We start from the raw sequence: 15,541 nt of genomic DNA, 5'->3' as shown, positions 1-15,541 counted from the left end.
TGCCCCTTTTTCTGAGCTATATATCATAATATAATATATAATAATATATATAATTATTATATAATATATATTTTTTAAAAGTCTACAGGGTCCTTATTTAAAATCTAACTTTGACCAAAACCACACTTACTTCCAGTGATCAGAATAAAAGATTTGAACGGACTATAAGTGTCTCCTTCATCTTTGATTGGATGTGATGTGATGGTTGTAAATAAGTTCCTAAAAACTTTGGAATACAATCCAATGACTGAGTCAATAAGTCACACCCACTTATTTCATTTATGGTGGCACAGAGAATTCACAGCTGAGCAATTTGACCCACATTGTGTTCGACAGTAGTCCTGTGTGGTGGAGAAGTCAGAGGTGCTTTGACCAAAGGTCGATAACATATTGAACTAAACAAATTTTTCATCCTGTTAGGGGACCGACAGAGCTCAGTCTGTGGGCGTTTCTTTGATGCAGAATGTGGGGCATTTGCAGCAGAACTATGGTGAGTAACGTACGTTTAGCTGACTCTGGCGTTATACTGGTGTCACAAGGCAACATTAGCTTACCGAAATGTTCCATGACATTGGTTAAATATAACAGCATTGGCGACTATAAATAACTATTAACGCTGGCGTGAGACTGCCTTAATGTTAATGATGTTGTTGACTAACATTAGTTAAGACAGGTGTTGAAGGAATCTTTGCTAATACTGGCTAGCTCGTCATGAACTGACATAGCGGTGTAAGTTAGCTAACTGGGTCAAAGGTGATATTACGGTTCGCTAAGATTCAACACAGCTAACAGACAGTAGAGGACTATTTGACAGGAACTATCATATTTACTTTAATTTGAATTAAAACTGTTTAGCGAATTGTAATAAACGTTGTCCTGAATTGACAAGGAAATAAGAAAACGCATCTGAAAGCTAACGTTAACTCAAATCCCACTGACACAGACTGAGCTGCACTTGCTCTTCGACAAAGGAACATGTCTGCAGACTAATAACAGCTCATAAGGTATAAAGATAGTCCTGAAAAAGCTGGAAACGCTTTAAACGTTTCTACGACGCCAGCTGTTTTCTTGCATGACGGATGTTTTTCTTCAGCCTCACCAATTCATATGGTAACAATAACATGAGCGACACCAGACTTGTTGAAAATGCTTATGTTGTGTGATAATAACTTTAATGCATTTTACCCCTGATCCTCATATTCTTTAGAATTTGATCATTTAAATGAAAAAAAGCAGCAGTCACACCTTATTGTAAGTCGCACGTGCGCTGGGAACATTTTAAAATAGGTAATAAATATTTTCGATGCTCGTCTTATCAATGCACTGCAGGGAAACCTTTGTTGACATCATTTTCCAAACTGTAGTCAAGTTGAAAATAAGTACAGACTGCCCTCTACCGGCGAAATGTCGCTTTTCAGGTGTTCACACACTGCATGTAAGAACTGTTGTTAAAACAGCCTCAGTAGATAGAGTTTTAGAGTATCATAAAATAATTTATGATAACTGTTAACCAAAAATAGCCGTGGCCACCGATTTAGCCCCAGAAAAAATCCTTGCAAATAAGTCAGTTTCTTCAATACGTTTTCAAACCAAAATTTGACCAAAGTTCTTTAATGTATATTATTGTAATACACTAAGAAGCCAGATTCAGCATGACCTGTTTTATGTCATTGACCTGCATTCATCAGACTACTGAAGTGTTTTGTTTTACTTTTGACAAGCTGAAGGAGTCATGTTAGGTACAGTGTAATAACAGATGTTATCTGTGATAACAAACTTACTGGCTGTGAAAAATAACTTGAATAAAGAGTAGTGTGTTGCATGTAGCAGAGTTATTTTTCACATTTGATTCTTTGGTTATTAGAGCATGTAGTTAACTGGGGAGGTAGCAACAGCACACTCTTCAAAATGTCTATACACACATTTACTCTTTTGTCACTCAGGCGAAGGTGGGGATGGCGAAACCCTGTGGCTTGATTAAACCTGGTCACTTGGTGAAGCCTGTATCGGTGACCCGGGTCACCGGCAGATACCTGACCCACCAGGAGGGACTGCCCGGTCTGCCTGTCCCCCCTCTGCAGCAGACCTGTGAGCGCTACCTTACCGCCCTGGAGCCCATCGTGGAGGTAGACGAGCTGAAACACACAAAAAAGATGGTGGACGAGTTTCAGAAGCCTGGAGGGATTGGAGAGAAACTGCAGACAGGCCTGGAGAGGAGAGCACGCAACACAGAGAACTGGGTGAGCTCAACAACTAGACCGAGAGCTGTGGACAGTTCTAATTTAAAAAAAAAAGTTTAGTGAGAATATACAATGCTGCTTGAAAGTTTGTAAAGCCTTTAGAATTTGCTCTATTTCTGCATAAATATGACCCAAAACGTGATTAGATTTCCATGCAAATCCTAAAATTAGATAAAGAGACATCAATTAAACAAATGAGACAAAAACTTTACATATGTTTTTTTATTTAGTGAGGAAAATATACAATGTTACATATTTGTGTGTGGCAAAAGTATGTGAACCTCTAGGATTATCAATTCATTTGAAGGGGAAATTAGAGTCGTGTGTTTCAATCAATGGAATGACAATCAAGTGTGAGTCTGGCAGGCCCTGCCTTATTTAAAGAAAAGAGATCTGGGTCTTCACTGTCAAACTCTGAGCTTCACAACACAGGTTTGTAGAAGTGTGTCATGCCTGGAACAAAGGAGATTTCTTAGGATCTTAGAAGAAGAGTTGTTGATGTTCACCAAGCTGGAAAGGGTTACAAAACCATTTCTGAAGAGTTTGGACTCCACCAGTCTACTGTCAGGCAGATTGTGTACAAATGGAAGACACCATTGTTACCCTCCCCAGGAGAGGTCGAACAACAAAAATCACACCAAGAGCAGATGTGTAATAGTCCAGGAGGCCATAAGAGACCCCAGGGTAACGTCTAGGAAACTAAAGGTCTCTCTTGCAGTTGCTACAGTCAGTGTTCATGAGTCCACCATCATGAGAACATTGAACATCAGTGGTGTGCATGGCAGAGTTGCAAGGAGAAACCCACTACTTTCCACAAAGAACATTGCTGCCATCTACGGTTTGCTCAAGACCACGTGGATAAGCCAGAAGGTGATTGGAAAAGCGTTCTGTGGATTGATGAGACCAAAATCAAACTTTTTAGCTTGAATGAGAAGTTTTATGTTTGGTGATGAGCAAACACTGCATTCCGGCATAAGAACCTAAACCCATCTGTGAAACATGATTGTGGTAGTATCATGGTTTGGGCTGCTTTATGGCCTCTGGACTAGAACAGCTTGCAATCATTGAAGGCGCCGAATTCTGAGTTGTATCAGCAAATTCTACAATAAGATGTCAAGGTATCTGTCTGTGAACTGAAGCTCAACAGAAAGTGGGTCATGCAGTAAGACAACGACCCTAAACACACAAGTCACTCTACCAAAGAATAGTGAGATCAGAAGAAAGTTAACAGCTGAGTCAAAGTCCTGACCTTAATCCTTTAGAAATGCTGTGGAAGGACCTGAAGCATGTGGTTCATGTTGAGAAGCCCACCAACATCCCTGAGTTGAGACTGTTGTGTAAGGAGGAACGGACTGAAATTCCTCCAAGCTGATGTGCAGAGCTGATAAACAGTTACTGGAAACGTTTGGTTGAAATTGTTGCTGCAAAAGGGGATCACACCAGTTACTGAAAGCAAGGGTTCACATACTTTTGCCTCTCACAAATATGTAAGATTGGATAATTTTCCTCAATAAATAAATGAATAAGTTCAATGTTTTTGTCTCATTTGTTTAATTGGGTTCCCTTTATCTAGTTTTAGGACTTGTATAAAAATCTGATCACGTTTTAGGTCATATTTATGCAAAAATAGGGTAAATTCTAAAGGGTTCACAAGCAGCACTGTATGACTCCCTGGCATAAAACTCTTGCTTTTTATTCTTGACACAATCTAATTATAAACTCCACTGACATTTGACTTATTTCTTTATAATGAACTTCATTTTCTGGCCATTATCTTCTCTGTGTCTTTGTAGTTGTCAGAGTGGTGGGTTCAGGTGGCTTATCTAGACTACCGGCTGCCTGTGGTGGTCCATTCAAGTCCTGGGTTGGTCTTGCCCCGCATGAACTTCCATGATAAGCAAGGGCAAATAAGGTGATCACACTACAATCCCCTTTCAACTAATTTGGTCTGCCTTGGACTCTTTCATGTTTTATTTATTTATTTTTTACTACTGTGAGTCACAGTGGATGTAATTGCCCATTCAAGCCATTTACAACAGTTTGATAAGCTTCTTTTAGAAGGCAGAGATGCGGTGGGTGTGTGTTACGGCTGACAAATTGCAGCCATTTACACACAATAAGTCAGATAGTGTGTCAATTAGATTTGGATGCATCACTATCATTATGACTTATTGCAGCTCCACTGTGCTGTGATCAGTTCAGTCTTTCTAAAAGTGATGTTTTTAGGCACAGACTGTTTATTTAAGCAACATAAGGAAATGTTCATACAACTCAACATTCGAATGAATAATTATGTTCTCTCTGTTTAGGTTTGCTGCCAAACTGATAGCAGGTGTTTTGGACTTCAAGACAATGATTGACAAGTGAGTATAGGGCTTCAGAAGTGAGTTTTATCATCCTACCACTTTGATTCATCTCTGTCCTCCCAGGGTGAAGTAATATATTGTGGCAAGAAATTTAATGATAGAAAAATATGATTAATATTATATGAAAAATTGACCAATATTAATAAAAAAGGACAGTTAAATTACACTCATTTACAGTTTGAACTGTCAGTAGTGTCTTTTGCTAGCTATGAAGATGGTCATGCTTTTTTTCCCCTGAGGCCATAAATATAAAATCTGTTTCTCTAAAGAGTTGAGCTGAATTTATCCTCATTAAATCTATAAATTCTTCTATAAACCCTTTCTGACTCTGACTTTGTGCCTGCAATGCACATGGAATACTGTGATAGTTTTTCTAATTCAAACATTTTCATGAATATTGTATGTGCATCAAACCCCATATCCCAGTGATATCGCGTGGTCAAGTTAATGTTTTAATGGCAGAGCTTGAATGTTTTGCAGTGAGACATTACCAGTTGAGTACCTGGGTGGGAAGCCGCTGTGTATGAATCAGTACTATGAAGTGCTCTCATCCTGCCGCATCCCTGGTCTGAAGAGAGATTCTGTGGTGAACCATGCCAAGAGCTCCAAGCCCCCCAAACACATCACTGTAGTACACAACTTCCAGGTGAGGAGCACAACATCAGTGGTCCAAGTCATTAATCTGTGTCTGAGCTCCTCTGGGACCAGAAGCCTGTATCACAAAGCAAGCTCAACTTACTCTGAACTCTCTCAACTATCCTTTTGATACTTGACAGTTTCTGATTGTCTGTTCTACAGACACATATGGATTGCTACTCAACAAATACTAAGGTTCCACACCCAGTGTTTCTCTCTCTAAGAAAGCTTCTGTGCAGAGAACACACTAACCAGACAACAACCAACTGCACTATTGTTTCTTGTGTCCAACTTAGTGAATCAGTGTTAGTTAAATACAGCTGATGATATTTACCACCTACCGTTGTTATTTTGACTAACAATGAGAAGCCTGATTGAGTCTGTTATATCTTTCCTCCTCTTTGAATCAGTTCTTTGTGCTGGACGTGTATAACAGTGATGGGACTCCACTGACAGCTGATCAGCTCTGTGTGCAGCTGGAGAGGATCTGCAACTCTTCACTACAGACCAGCATGGAGCCTGTTGGCATCCTCACCACCCAGCATCGTGACTCTTGGGGCAAAGCCTATGTCAACCTAATCAAGGGTGAGCTAAAAGACCACTGATTTGACTACATATAGTATGTAAAAATGTCTACATTTGTTTAACAGTTGCAGTGTGATTCCATACTAACATCATGTTTGCTTTGTGTGCATGTTGTGTTCAGATAAGACCAACAAAGAATCTGTGTCGGCTATCCAAAGGAGCATCTTTACAGTTTGTCTGGATGGAGCGATGCCTCGAGTGTCTGAGGACACATACCGCAGCTGTGCTGCCGTCCAGATGCTGCATGGAGGAGGCAGCCAGTGGAACAGTGGCAACCGCTGGTTTGACAAGACGCTACAGGTGACCCACAGAGGCATTTTACACACACACACACACACACACACACACACAATCTTTTCCTGAGTTAAAGTGCAATTGTTAGTAATACCTCAAATAAAGAAAACGGTTACATGACGTTTCCTACAGCTGTTAGTTCAAATGAGGGCATAAAGCTTTCTGCACAGGCTCTGTACATGTTTGGGCTTTAGGGATGCAGGATATTGGTGGCCGATATATCCAATATGTAAGAAAATTAATTTGTTATTTGCATCCAATTATTTGGAGTCTTGGCTGTGGAGTAGGAACACCTTTCAAAACCAGCTTTTGACGGGGATTTGTTTTAAGTTTAGGATCTTCTGTGGCTGTCAAACGAAGCCAATGTGGAAGTGCCAAAAAGTGCAGTTCCTCGAATGGCCACTTGAGGCTGGCTCCAAAAGCGAGTCATTCCCCATAGACCCCCATGTTAAAATGCCCAACTTTACAACAGAAATAAACATGTTTACAGCCTGGTACAAAAATGGTTTTGGTCTCTATAGCTAATTTCCCCTTTCATGACAACTGTACGGGGGGTGAATTTTTTTATAACTCACCCTTTTAAGTTTTATTAAGCCGTAAAGTTATGCATAATGAAGGACATGGCTGCTTTGAGTGACAGGTCCGCCAGCCGCTAGGTGGCTTGTTTCAGCCATTCAGCCATTTTTGATTGGCTGGGAGTTAGGCAGCACCATGCACTGCCAAGATGGCGACGGCCGGAGTGGCTCGCTTTGAGGGACTAAAAGTAGCAGAACAGAAAACATGGTCTTATTGTATTTTATGGTAAGTTAGTGTGTACATTTTGCATCTCTCTGCTCTGCGTTACTGTTTGTTTGCATGGGGAGAGGGGAGTTTACCAGTTTTTACCAGTTTATTGTAAAACAGCTGCAGCCTTTCCAACAATCAGTCCCTCTAGGAAATTGTGATTTTGTGATCATGATAATTAACACATGATAATTTCCTTTGCTTGCAATTTTTCCCAATCCCTGCAATTTTACCACAATAAGAGCACATAAAACATTAAAAATTATATCTCAGTTTTTGAGCTGCTGCACAACCAAAATTTTGCAGCGGCAATAATCACAAACAATCTCTGAAATCTTGGAGGAACTGAACAATGGAGTCAAAGGGCTTTAGATACACAATTAGTCCAACAGTATGTAAAATTATTTTAAAGGTTTTTGTATCATACACACACTTAATAGATAAGGTCTGGTGTTTATTAGTCTACATGTTAAGTTTATAATAAATAAATTATTTCTTTACTGAAGAGATGGTTGAGGGCTCCAAACATTGATGCTTTAGGTATAACCTAATTGGAGAGGGCTGGAGCCTAGAGACATCAAATACAGGATATGAGAAATACTGGAATTAGGGTGAGTGAGGCGACAGATTTCACAAAAAAGGAAATTTATGCTGACATGGACTTCTCCCCCTTACTTCATCAAATGGTGGGTTTGTAAAAATTACACAGAGAAATACATATGGCATTAGAGAACAGTCATATGTATTTACTCATCTTAACATAAATTATTAAACTCATTCTCATTTGGCCTTTTAACAGAGTTTTAGTAATATACAAACATAAACAACACATAAGGTAAACACTGGAATTAGCCATAAGGTTAAGCAATACACTATTACTCACTTTTAGACTCACTTAACAAGCAGAAGGGAGGACAAGTCTGGTTGGTGGGAGAGCAAAACAGAGCAATGGTTTCCTCTCCTATCGGTCATTGTTATCAGCCCTTAAATTCCTTATCATCTCTGTTGCATCTTTATGCTTGAAATGTGTTTCTTTCCATTCAAATTTGTCTTTACTTTTTACTGATTTTCTTGCATGTTGATGTGAGACCTAGCTCGGTAAAAAGGCTTCAGATTCACTCATACATCTGTTGTTTAGTTTTCCATGACATAGGGGGTGTTTCATAAAGCTTTCAGATTACTACTTAAACCAGGCTTACTTCAGTAAATCAGGCTTAGTTTCAGAGAAATCTGTTTCATAAAAGAGTTTTAAATAAGTCTGGCTTGAGTTACCACTAGTCTGCAACTGGTCAGACTAGTTTTCAGATTTAGCTTCACAGGCTTAAACAGTGTTACAGTCAATGTGCAAGACTGAAACACTATTTTTTCACCCCAGCAGTCACTCAGTACAGCTGCACTGTGAGCATGAGTCAGCTTGCACTCACATTAGACATGCGAAGCACTTATTGCATACTTAAAACCTGAGTTCATACACACATCAGCATGTGTTTCTAGGTGTTGGGGAGTACTACCACTTATGTGGGGAAAAAAAGTAGTATAAAGCCTTTTGTGTCTCCAGAGACAGCTGTGTGAAATCTGATTAATTGCCTCAAGTGATGTCACTTGTAGTCTTTAGCCTCAACTGACGCTGACTCAGGTTTGAAAATGAAAATAATCTGGGGGTGTGGAGTTAGAAAGAAGTGACCTCATCTCTGCTCCAGGCTACATTAGCAACTACTAGCATAACACACCCAAATCTCCAAGAGAGTTGTCTGTGGTTGAGATGCATCGTGGGTAATGTAGGCACCAGGTTTTGACCAGGAGGAAGAATGTATGGAATAAAAAAAGATATCACTGGTTCTGCTGCATAGATTTTGATCCTTTTTTAGAAAACTGTCCATCGTGAGTCCAGCAATGTTATAGGAGTGCAATACTAAATCAGTAGTACTCTAAACAAGACTAGTCTGATCTCATCACCTCTGAGTTGCTTTGTTAAACAGCTTCATCCTGATTCAGTTTCTGTGGTAAATTTAAGACAGAAAGCAGCCCTCTGGTAACCAAGAATGAATGCATACAGTTGGGAATACTGAACACATGTTAAGTGTTAGTGCCTCCCTTTGTTAACAGGAAAAGTGACAGAGTTAGTCATGTAAAGAATGACACATAGAGTTGGAGAAAAAAATTCAGACCCTGGCTACTTTCTCACTCCCACACAGCTTGTCAGTCACTGTGTGAAGTTGGTGTGAATGTCGGTTACAGAAAAGTTACAAAAATTGTCAGGCACAGTCCCTGAATTCCAGTGTCTGAGAGGTGTGGAGAGAGGGTTTCAGATGCAGTTCAACTGAAAAGCACTTCTGATGGAAAATTGGTCTTAATTTTGACTTCCCCTCAAGGACTTGACTTGCTTTGACAGACTTGAGACTTGACTTAGACTTGCCCAAAATTCTTAGAAACATCTCAGGAATTTGCTGACAGTCGAATTATTACTTCACCAGTTTTACAGTTTGCAGGGGTTGGGATGTAATGCAAATGCTCATTGTGTGTGTGGTTTCTCTACAAGTTTCATCTTCTAATCTTTCAGTTCATTATTGGAGAAGATGGGACATGTGGTGCGAACTACGAGCATGCGCCAGCTGAGGGCCCACCCATCGTTGCCTTGATTGACCATGTTGTAGAATACACGTAAGTAGGTCAAAGATTATACAGTACATCTTTATACAGTGACACTGTGCTGTCAGCATGGACAGGTTGACCACAGATAGAAAACCATGGTTTTATTAAGTACAGTTAATGGTGACTTTCTTCTTGGGCTCTTGTTTGTGGAAACAGGAGGAAGCCAGAGATGGTGCGGTCTCCCATGGTGCCTTTGCCCATGCCCAAGAAACTACACTTCAACATCACACCTGAGATCAAGAAAGACATTGAGGAGGCCAAGCAGAGCATGAACATGTGAGGGCAGCTTTTATATAGACACTCACTGACCAGCAAAATAAGTATATATACATATTTATTGTATAGTGATACAATGGGACAAATGTTTCTGCAAATATCATCCAAAAAACCTCAGAAAAGTCTGACTGTCCTGACATTTCTCCCACCACAGACTGGCTCAGGACCTGGATGTGAGGGTTATGGTCTTTAGCCACTTTGGGAAAAATGTCCCAAAGACCCACAAGATGAGCCCTGATGCTTTTATACAGATGGCGCTCCAGCTGGCCTACTACAGGTAAGATGCCGAAAAGTCATATAGAGATGGACTGTTTTGTATGGAGACTTTATTTACTCTCTACATTCTAATCCAAGGGTAACCAGCGGTTTCATTTAAAAAAGCTTAAGAGCACAATTTTGCTGTAACAAAGATGTTTGTGTCCATATCCAGCAATGGATAAACAAATGCTCTCAGCAATATTAAACACCAAGTATGTCTAAGAGTTTTCTCACACGGTCCCCTCTCCTATCAACAGGATGTATCAGCGGTGCTGTGCCACATATGAAAGTGCCTCCTTGCGTATGTTCAGACTGGGCCGCACAGATACGATCCGATCAGCCTCAAGTGCCTCAGCTGCCTTTGTCAAGGCCTTTGATGACTCTAGCAAACAGGTTTGATAAAAGGGAAGATTCTGATGTAATGTATTTGTGATTGACAGCAGCCATTTTGGCACTAAACTGGCCGACTCAGATTACAACCTCTGAGATGGCAACACTGGGCTGATACAGTCCTCAGTCCATAGACACACTCACAGCATGAAGTCTCAAACATCACTGGAAACCTTATGTTTTTATTTTGAAGAATTCCAATGTTCTACTTGCAGTTTCAAGCCAACTTTTCAAATATACTTGAACACTGTTAAACAAACACTAACTTACTACAAGGAATGAGTTGTAACATTCTTGTCTTCTTCCTGTTTTGAACAGAACACAGAGAAGGTCGATCTAATGGAGAAAGCTGTAAAAGCACACAGGTCTTATACTAATATGGTGAGTATTCACAGCACCAGCTCAATACTTGTGGCCAGTGAAAGTCTAGCTGTTTTTTAGATAGTTACTGAACATTTTTTATTAGCCATGCTAGTCTGCTAGCAGTGTGGCTCTATAGATGGCAATGTGGGGGGGTTGGTCTATCCATCTTTCACTTTGGTCCTGAGTGAAGCATCTCAACAGCTGTTGAATGGATTGTCATGACATGGACGTTTTACAGAGGATGAGTTGTAGTCACATTAGTGATCCCTTAAAGGACCAGTGTGTAAGATTTAGTGGCATCTAGCGGTGAGGTTGCAGATTGCAACCAACTGTATACTCCTTACCCTCCACTTCCAAGCATGTAGGAGAAACTATGGTGGCCGTGAAACTCACAAAAAACAGGAAAGCCCTCTCTAGAGCCAGTGTTTGGTTTGTCCGTTTTGGGCTACTGTAGAAACATGGCGGTGCAACATGGTGGGCTCCATGGAAGAGGACCCACACCCTATGCAGATATAAAGGTCTCATTGTAAGGTAAAGAAAACACATGAATGAATATTATATTTCATTTCTGCCCAATCTGTTCCACTAGATACCTCTAAATCTTGCACTTTGGTCCTTTTTAAATTTTCATTATCAGGTCAGAATTTCAGTTGGGTTTATAACCAAATACAGGGTTTCCACCAGAAAAGGTGGTTGGCCTGGCGGGGGATGGGGGATGGTAATGGGTAAAGCTGTTACCTGTGATACGCATCGTTCGGGCATACACCAATTACATAACTTGCCTGCAGTCGTTTTGCTTTTTTTCATATAAATAAAACCTGTTTAGTTCATTTTCATGTATTAGTGAAAATGAACTAAATGTACATCAAATAAGAGTTCTAATTTGTGAAGTATTAAGTGTGTTATCAATACTTAGTCGGACAACGGACATTACAATAAATGTTGATGTCAATAACACAAGTGTTACTTTTAAGTAGTTAACATCTGGTGATTAACAGTGCAAACAAATTTATTCTCTTCACTCCCACAGGCAGTCAGTGGTCAGGCCATAGACAGACACCTCTTGGGTCTTAAGATGCAGGCTGTCGAGGAAAAACTCTCCATTCCTGATCTCTTCACAGACAGCGCCTACGCCAAAGCTTTACACTACCAGCTCTCTACAAGTCAGGTATGGGCCAAGGTTTAAACTGAGAGATAAATGAAGACACCACTACATAATGGCAAAGATATTTTTCCTATAGCCCAATACTCCATAAATTTATTTTTTTAAGCTGTATTGCTTTAGAACATCACAGGAAAGGGAAATGCTTGCTGAATGCCAAAACATTTACGTAAACGCACATCACAAATACATTTGCACCCAAGCCAAAAGACTGTCTTGTGGCCTACCTGGTAGACTTTGTACTCAGTCTTAGTGGAACACAACAGTGTTTGTAGAGGGAAAATATGCCTCAATTGACCCTTTTAACCCAAACTGTTTTCCAACCAACTGCTACATTTTCATCTCTCCACAAGGTACCATCCAAGACCGACTGCGTCATGTGTTTCGGCCCGGTTGTACCCAACGGATACGGCGTGTGCTATAATCCCATGAACGATCACATCAACTTTGCAGTGTCGTCTTTTAACACCTGTAAAGAAACGAATACAGCACATCTGGCCCAAGCTGTGGAGGGTGCACTGATGGATATGAGGACACTGCTGGAACAAACACCAAGAGCCAAACTGTGAAGCTCCGCCAGACTTAACTAACCTCTTGGTGGATGAAGTGGACACTACAGGGCTAGTCTCAGTGACAACTCTAATGGCAAAGATTTGATAGGAAAACCACTCCCAGTGTGATCAAGTGACATTTGGAAGACTGCACACCACCCTTGGTTATTGATCATCATTATGCACTTTAAATTATGCTGTGATTTCTGCTGTGCAATGACTGAGAGGTGCTTTTCCACTGGCGGTACAATACAAAGGCATATAATATTATATTAATGATGATGCACACAGTTTTTTTAAAAGGGCAATATTATGAAAAACTCACTTTTTCAGTGCTTGTACATATATATTTGAGTCTCTGATGTGCTTACTAACACACAAACTGTGGAATAAGACCACCCAGTTTGTTTTGTGTGGGCTGGCTCACTCTGAGCTCATGTGATTCAGCAAGCCATTCAGATTTGATGCCCCCTCTTATGTCACTTGGGGCTTCATTGAAATTCTAACTGCCCTTGCATCTTTGTTTCTCTACCCACGATTTCTAGACGAGGATAGCCAGTTATTTTCACAAGCAACCAGAACAGTAGCAAACACAATATGTCTAAGCTAAGAGCTAAACACTTGAAATGCTCTGCTGTTGACTGTAAAGACTAGCACAAATCACTACATCAGCCTCCAGCTAGCATGCTGAGTGTTTTTCCATTACACAGCAGGGCAAAGTAAAACAAGTAGTTTACATTTTGGAGGTGTGCTGGTTGTCTGCAGCTCTTAATCAAACGTCATCATCACTGTGGCTGTTTCTGCTTGTACTATACCTCCCTGCATTATTTCTAACTGATCCACAGAACAAATAGCTCCAAATATCTCCATATGTTGTGTTGACTTGTTTTATTGAAGACTAGTGCCATTAACGAAGCTCCGCTAATTCAGCGAACACGTTTCATTTCCTATAAATTCTTCACAATACAAATCTCCCTTTATTTAGTCATTTAAAAGCTTTTAATATGAAGAAGCAAAAGCAGGAAGTGTTGTGTTTTCATCAGCAGTAACTTAACACACATCATGCTGCTCAAAGCTAGCCAATCAGAACAGAGTGGGCTCATTGGGAGGGGGTCCTTAAAGAGACAGGAGCTAAAACTACCTGTTAGAGACAGAGGCTGAACTGTGGGGCTGCATAAAGGGCCAGTATAAGATAAAGAAAGAGTTTTTTGAACTGTGAATCATACAAAGCTATTCTTGTGGAGTCCAAAAATAAAAATATAGAATATGATATATCTATATATATGAACATGGCCAGTGTAATTTAATAATAAACTCTTTGCACAGATTGAGAAATCAAATATACGGATCCATTCAACAGATTGTTAAACTGAGTTCTCTGTTTAATTAAAATTCCCTAAAATTATGAACACAAAGTCTCAGACAGTGCCTCTAGCATTCAGAATAAAACCAGGGAATTGTAATTCTGTAAAATAAAAGCAGGTCGTAGCATGTTCACCATTGCACAGCTACTCTTTGTTAAAGCACAATTCTAGCTTTCCTGGGCCCCTTTTATTCTGAAGGTCAGAGTACTGAAAGTCTCATCACTTCCATGAACCTATCTTCACTGAACACTTCCAAATACCTTTTTCACCTGACACTTTATCAATATGTGCTCTTAGTTTATGAAGCTGTGCGCTCTGATTTCCACATTTTATTTGCTACCATATAACACCCAGTGGGCTCTGTGGTTTTATGATGCATTGTTACAACTAGGAGTCACCAAAGTCAGAATGCAGTCTTACAAATAGTGGCTTCAATGATTTTATTGGTTTAAAGTTACCATGTTTGAAATTATATACTATTGCTTTGTTCTGTGAAGTGCCATGCCATACAATGTTGCCTGAATTTAATTTTTTAATTTAACTGCAAAATCACTGAATCTTCCTCAGATAGTGATGTCAGATTTGACTGACTGACTTGTGCTGGCCAATTAGCATTTCATCCATGTTTATTTTGCAAGATAGTGGACATACAGTAGGTTTAATGAAAGAGATGTAATTATTATGAATGTACAACTGAAGCTAATTATATTGGGAGGACCGTCTAGCAGGAAACATGTATCCATATAACAATCATATCAAATATCAAATTAAATTCTTATTTTCTGAAGCACTTGTCATCAGTTATTGTTGGTTTTGTCCTTACAGTAGCTTTTTGTGTTGCACAGTCTCCTTTTCAAGCACCTGACATGTTTGGTAAAAGCAGAAACCAGGAAATTGTGTGATTGTATTAATTCAGTGGTTTACTATTGGACTTCCACAAAGTTGGGGGACTCACAAGAAACAGACTTGAAAAAAGAATGATCAAAATGGAAGCAGCAGAGGCTGAAAAATCCTTACATTTAGTCCCTAGTATGAATCAAGACCCCAAAACACTGGTCCTACATTTCCCAAAATGCAAGTGGGTAGCATATCTTTTGTGAGACCCTCCCTGCCCAGTAAACATGCACATCTTTTAAATTCCACACTCCAATGCAGGATTTTTGTTATTCATTTGTAGTCTTTAGAATTGTAAACTGGTAAATGGACTTCACACATATAGCACTTTTCTACCTTAACAGACAAAGTGCTTTACAATTTGTTTCTCATTCACACACACACACACCAATGCCATACAAGGTGCTGGCCTGCCAGAGGGGAGTACTTGTGTATTCAGTGTCAAGGACACTTAAGACATGATCAGGAGGAGCTGGAGATGAAATCATCGAGTCTGTGATCAATGGACAACCTGTGCTACCTGCTGAGCCACGGCCGGAACACATTATTGTGTATCTGCTTATTTTATCCAGAATTTCCCTCTCACCTACATGACCATGTGGGGATTCATGATCCAAGCATTATATGTCTGGGCGATAACATGGAGGAAGCACAACCTGCTCAAGTCATCATTTCAGCAGGTTGTCATACAAAATAAGACTGTGACTAATTTGCAGTTACATGGATT

General features: G+C 39.9%; 1 protein-coding gene across 1 annotated transcript; it reads left to right on the top strand.

The window, feature by feature from the left end:
• The first annotated feature begins 280 nt into the window (after window positions 1-280).
• crata (carnitine O-acetyltransferase a) lies at window positions 281-14,707 on the top strand. Its single transcript, XM_067575063.1, has 14 exons — window positions 281-490; window positions 1,944-2,240; window positions 4,034-4,152; window positions 4,550-4,603; window positions 5,087-5,252; window positions 5,653-5,827; window positions 5,949-6,127; window positions 9,465-9,565; window positions 9,713-9,832; window positions 9,987-10,109; window positions 10,348-10,483; window positions 10,799-10,861; window positions 11,874-12,011; window positions 12,359-14,707. Exons 1-14 carry the CDS (start codon window positions 464-466, stop codon window positions 12,572-12,574), a joined length of 1,914 nt encoding a protein of 637 aa, XP_067431164.1. The 5' UTR covers window positions 281-463; the 3' UTR covers window positions 12,575-14,707.
• The last annotated feature ends 834 nt before the right edge of the window (window positions 14,708-15,541 follow it).

Source organism: Thunnus thynnus, chromosome 19, assembly GCF_963924715.1.
Source record: "Thunnus thynnus chromosome 19, fThuThy2.1, whole genome shotgun sequence".
NCBI lineage: Eukaryota > Metazoa > Chordata > Actinopteri > Scombriformes > Scombridae > Thunnus > Thunnus thynnus.
Note: the sequence above shows the minus strand (reverse complement) of the source record. Positions and strands in the feature narration are given on the sequence as shown.

Excerpts from the sequence above, each read along its gene's own strand:
- crata (XM_067575063.1), top strand. The coding sequence starts at position 464 with ATGTGGGGCATTTGCAGCAGAACTATG. Across the intron at positions 4,604-5,086 it reads TTCAAGACAATGATTGACAA|TGAGACATTACCAGTTGAGT; the intron begins GTGAGTATAGGG and ends AATGTTTTGCAG. Across the intron at positions 5,253-5,652 it reads CTGTAGTACACAACTTCCAG|TTCTTTGTGCTGGACGTGTA; the intron begins GTGAGGAGCACA and ends TCTTTGAATCAG.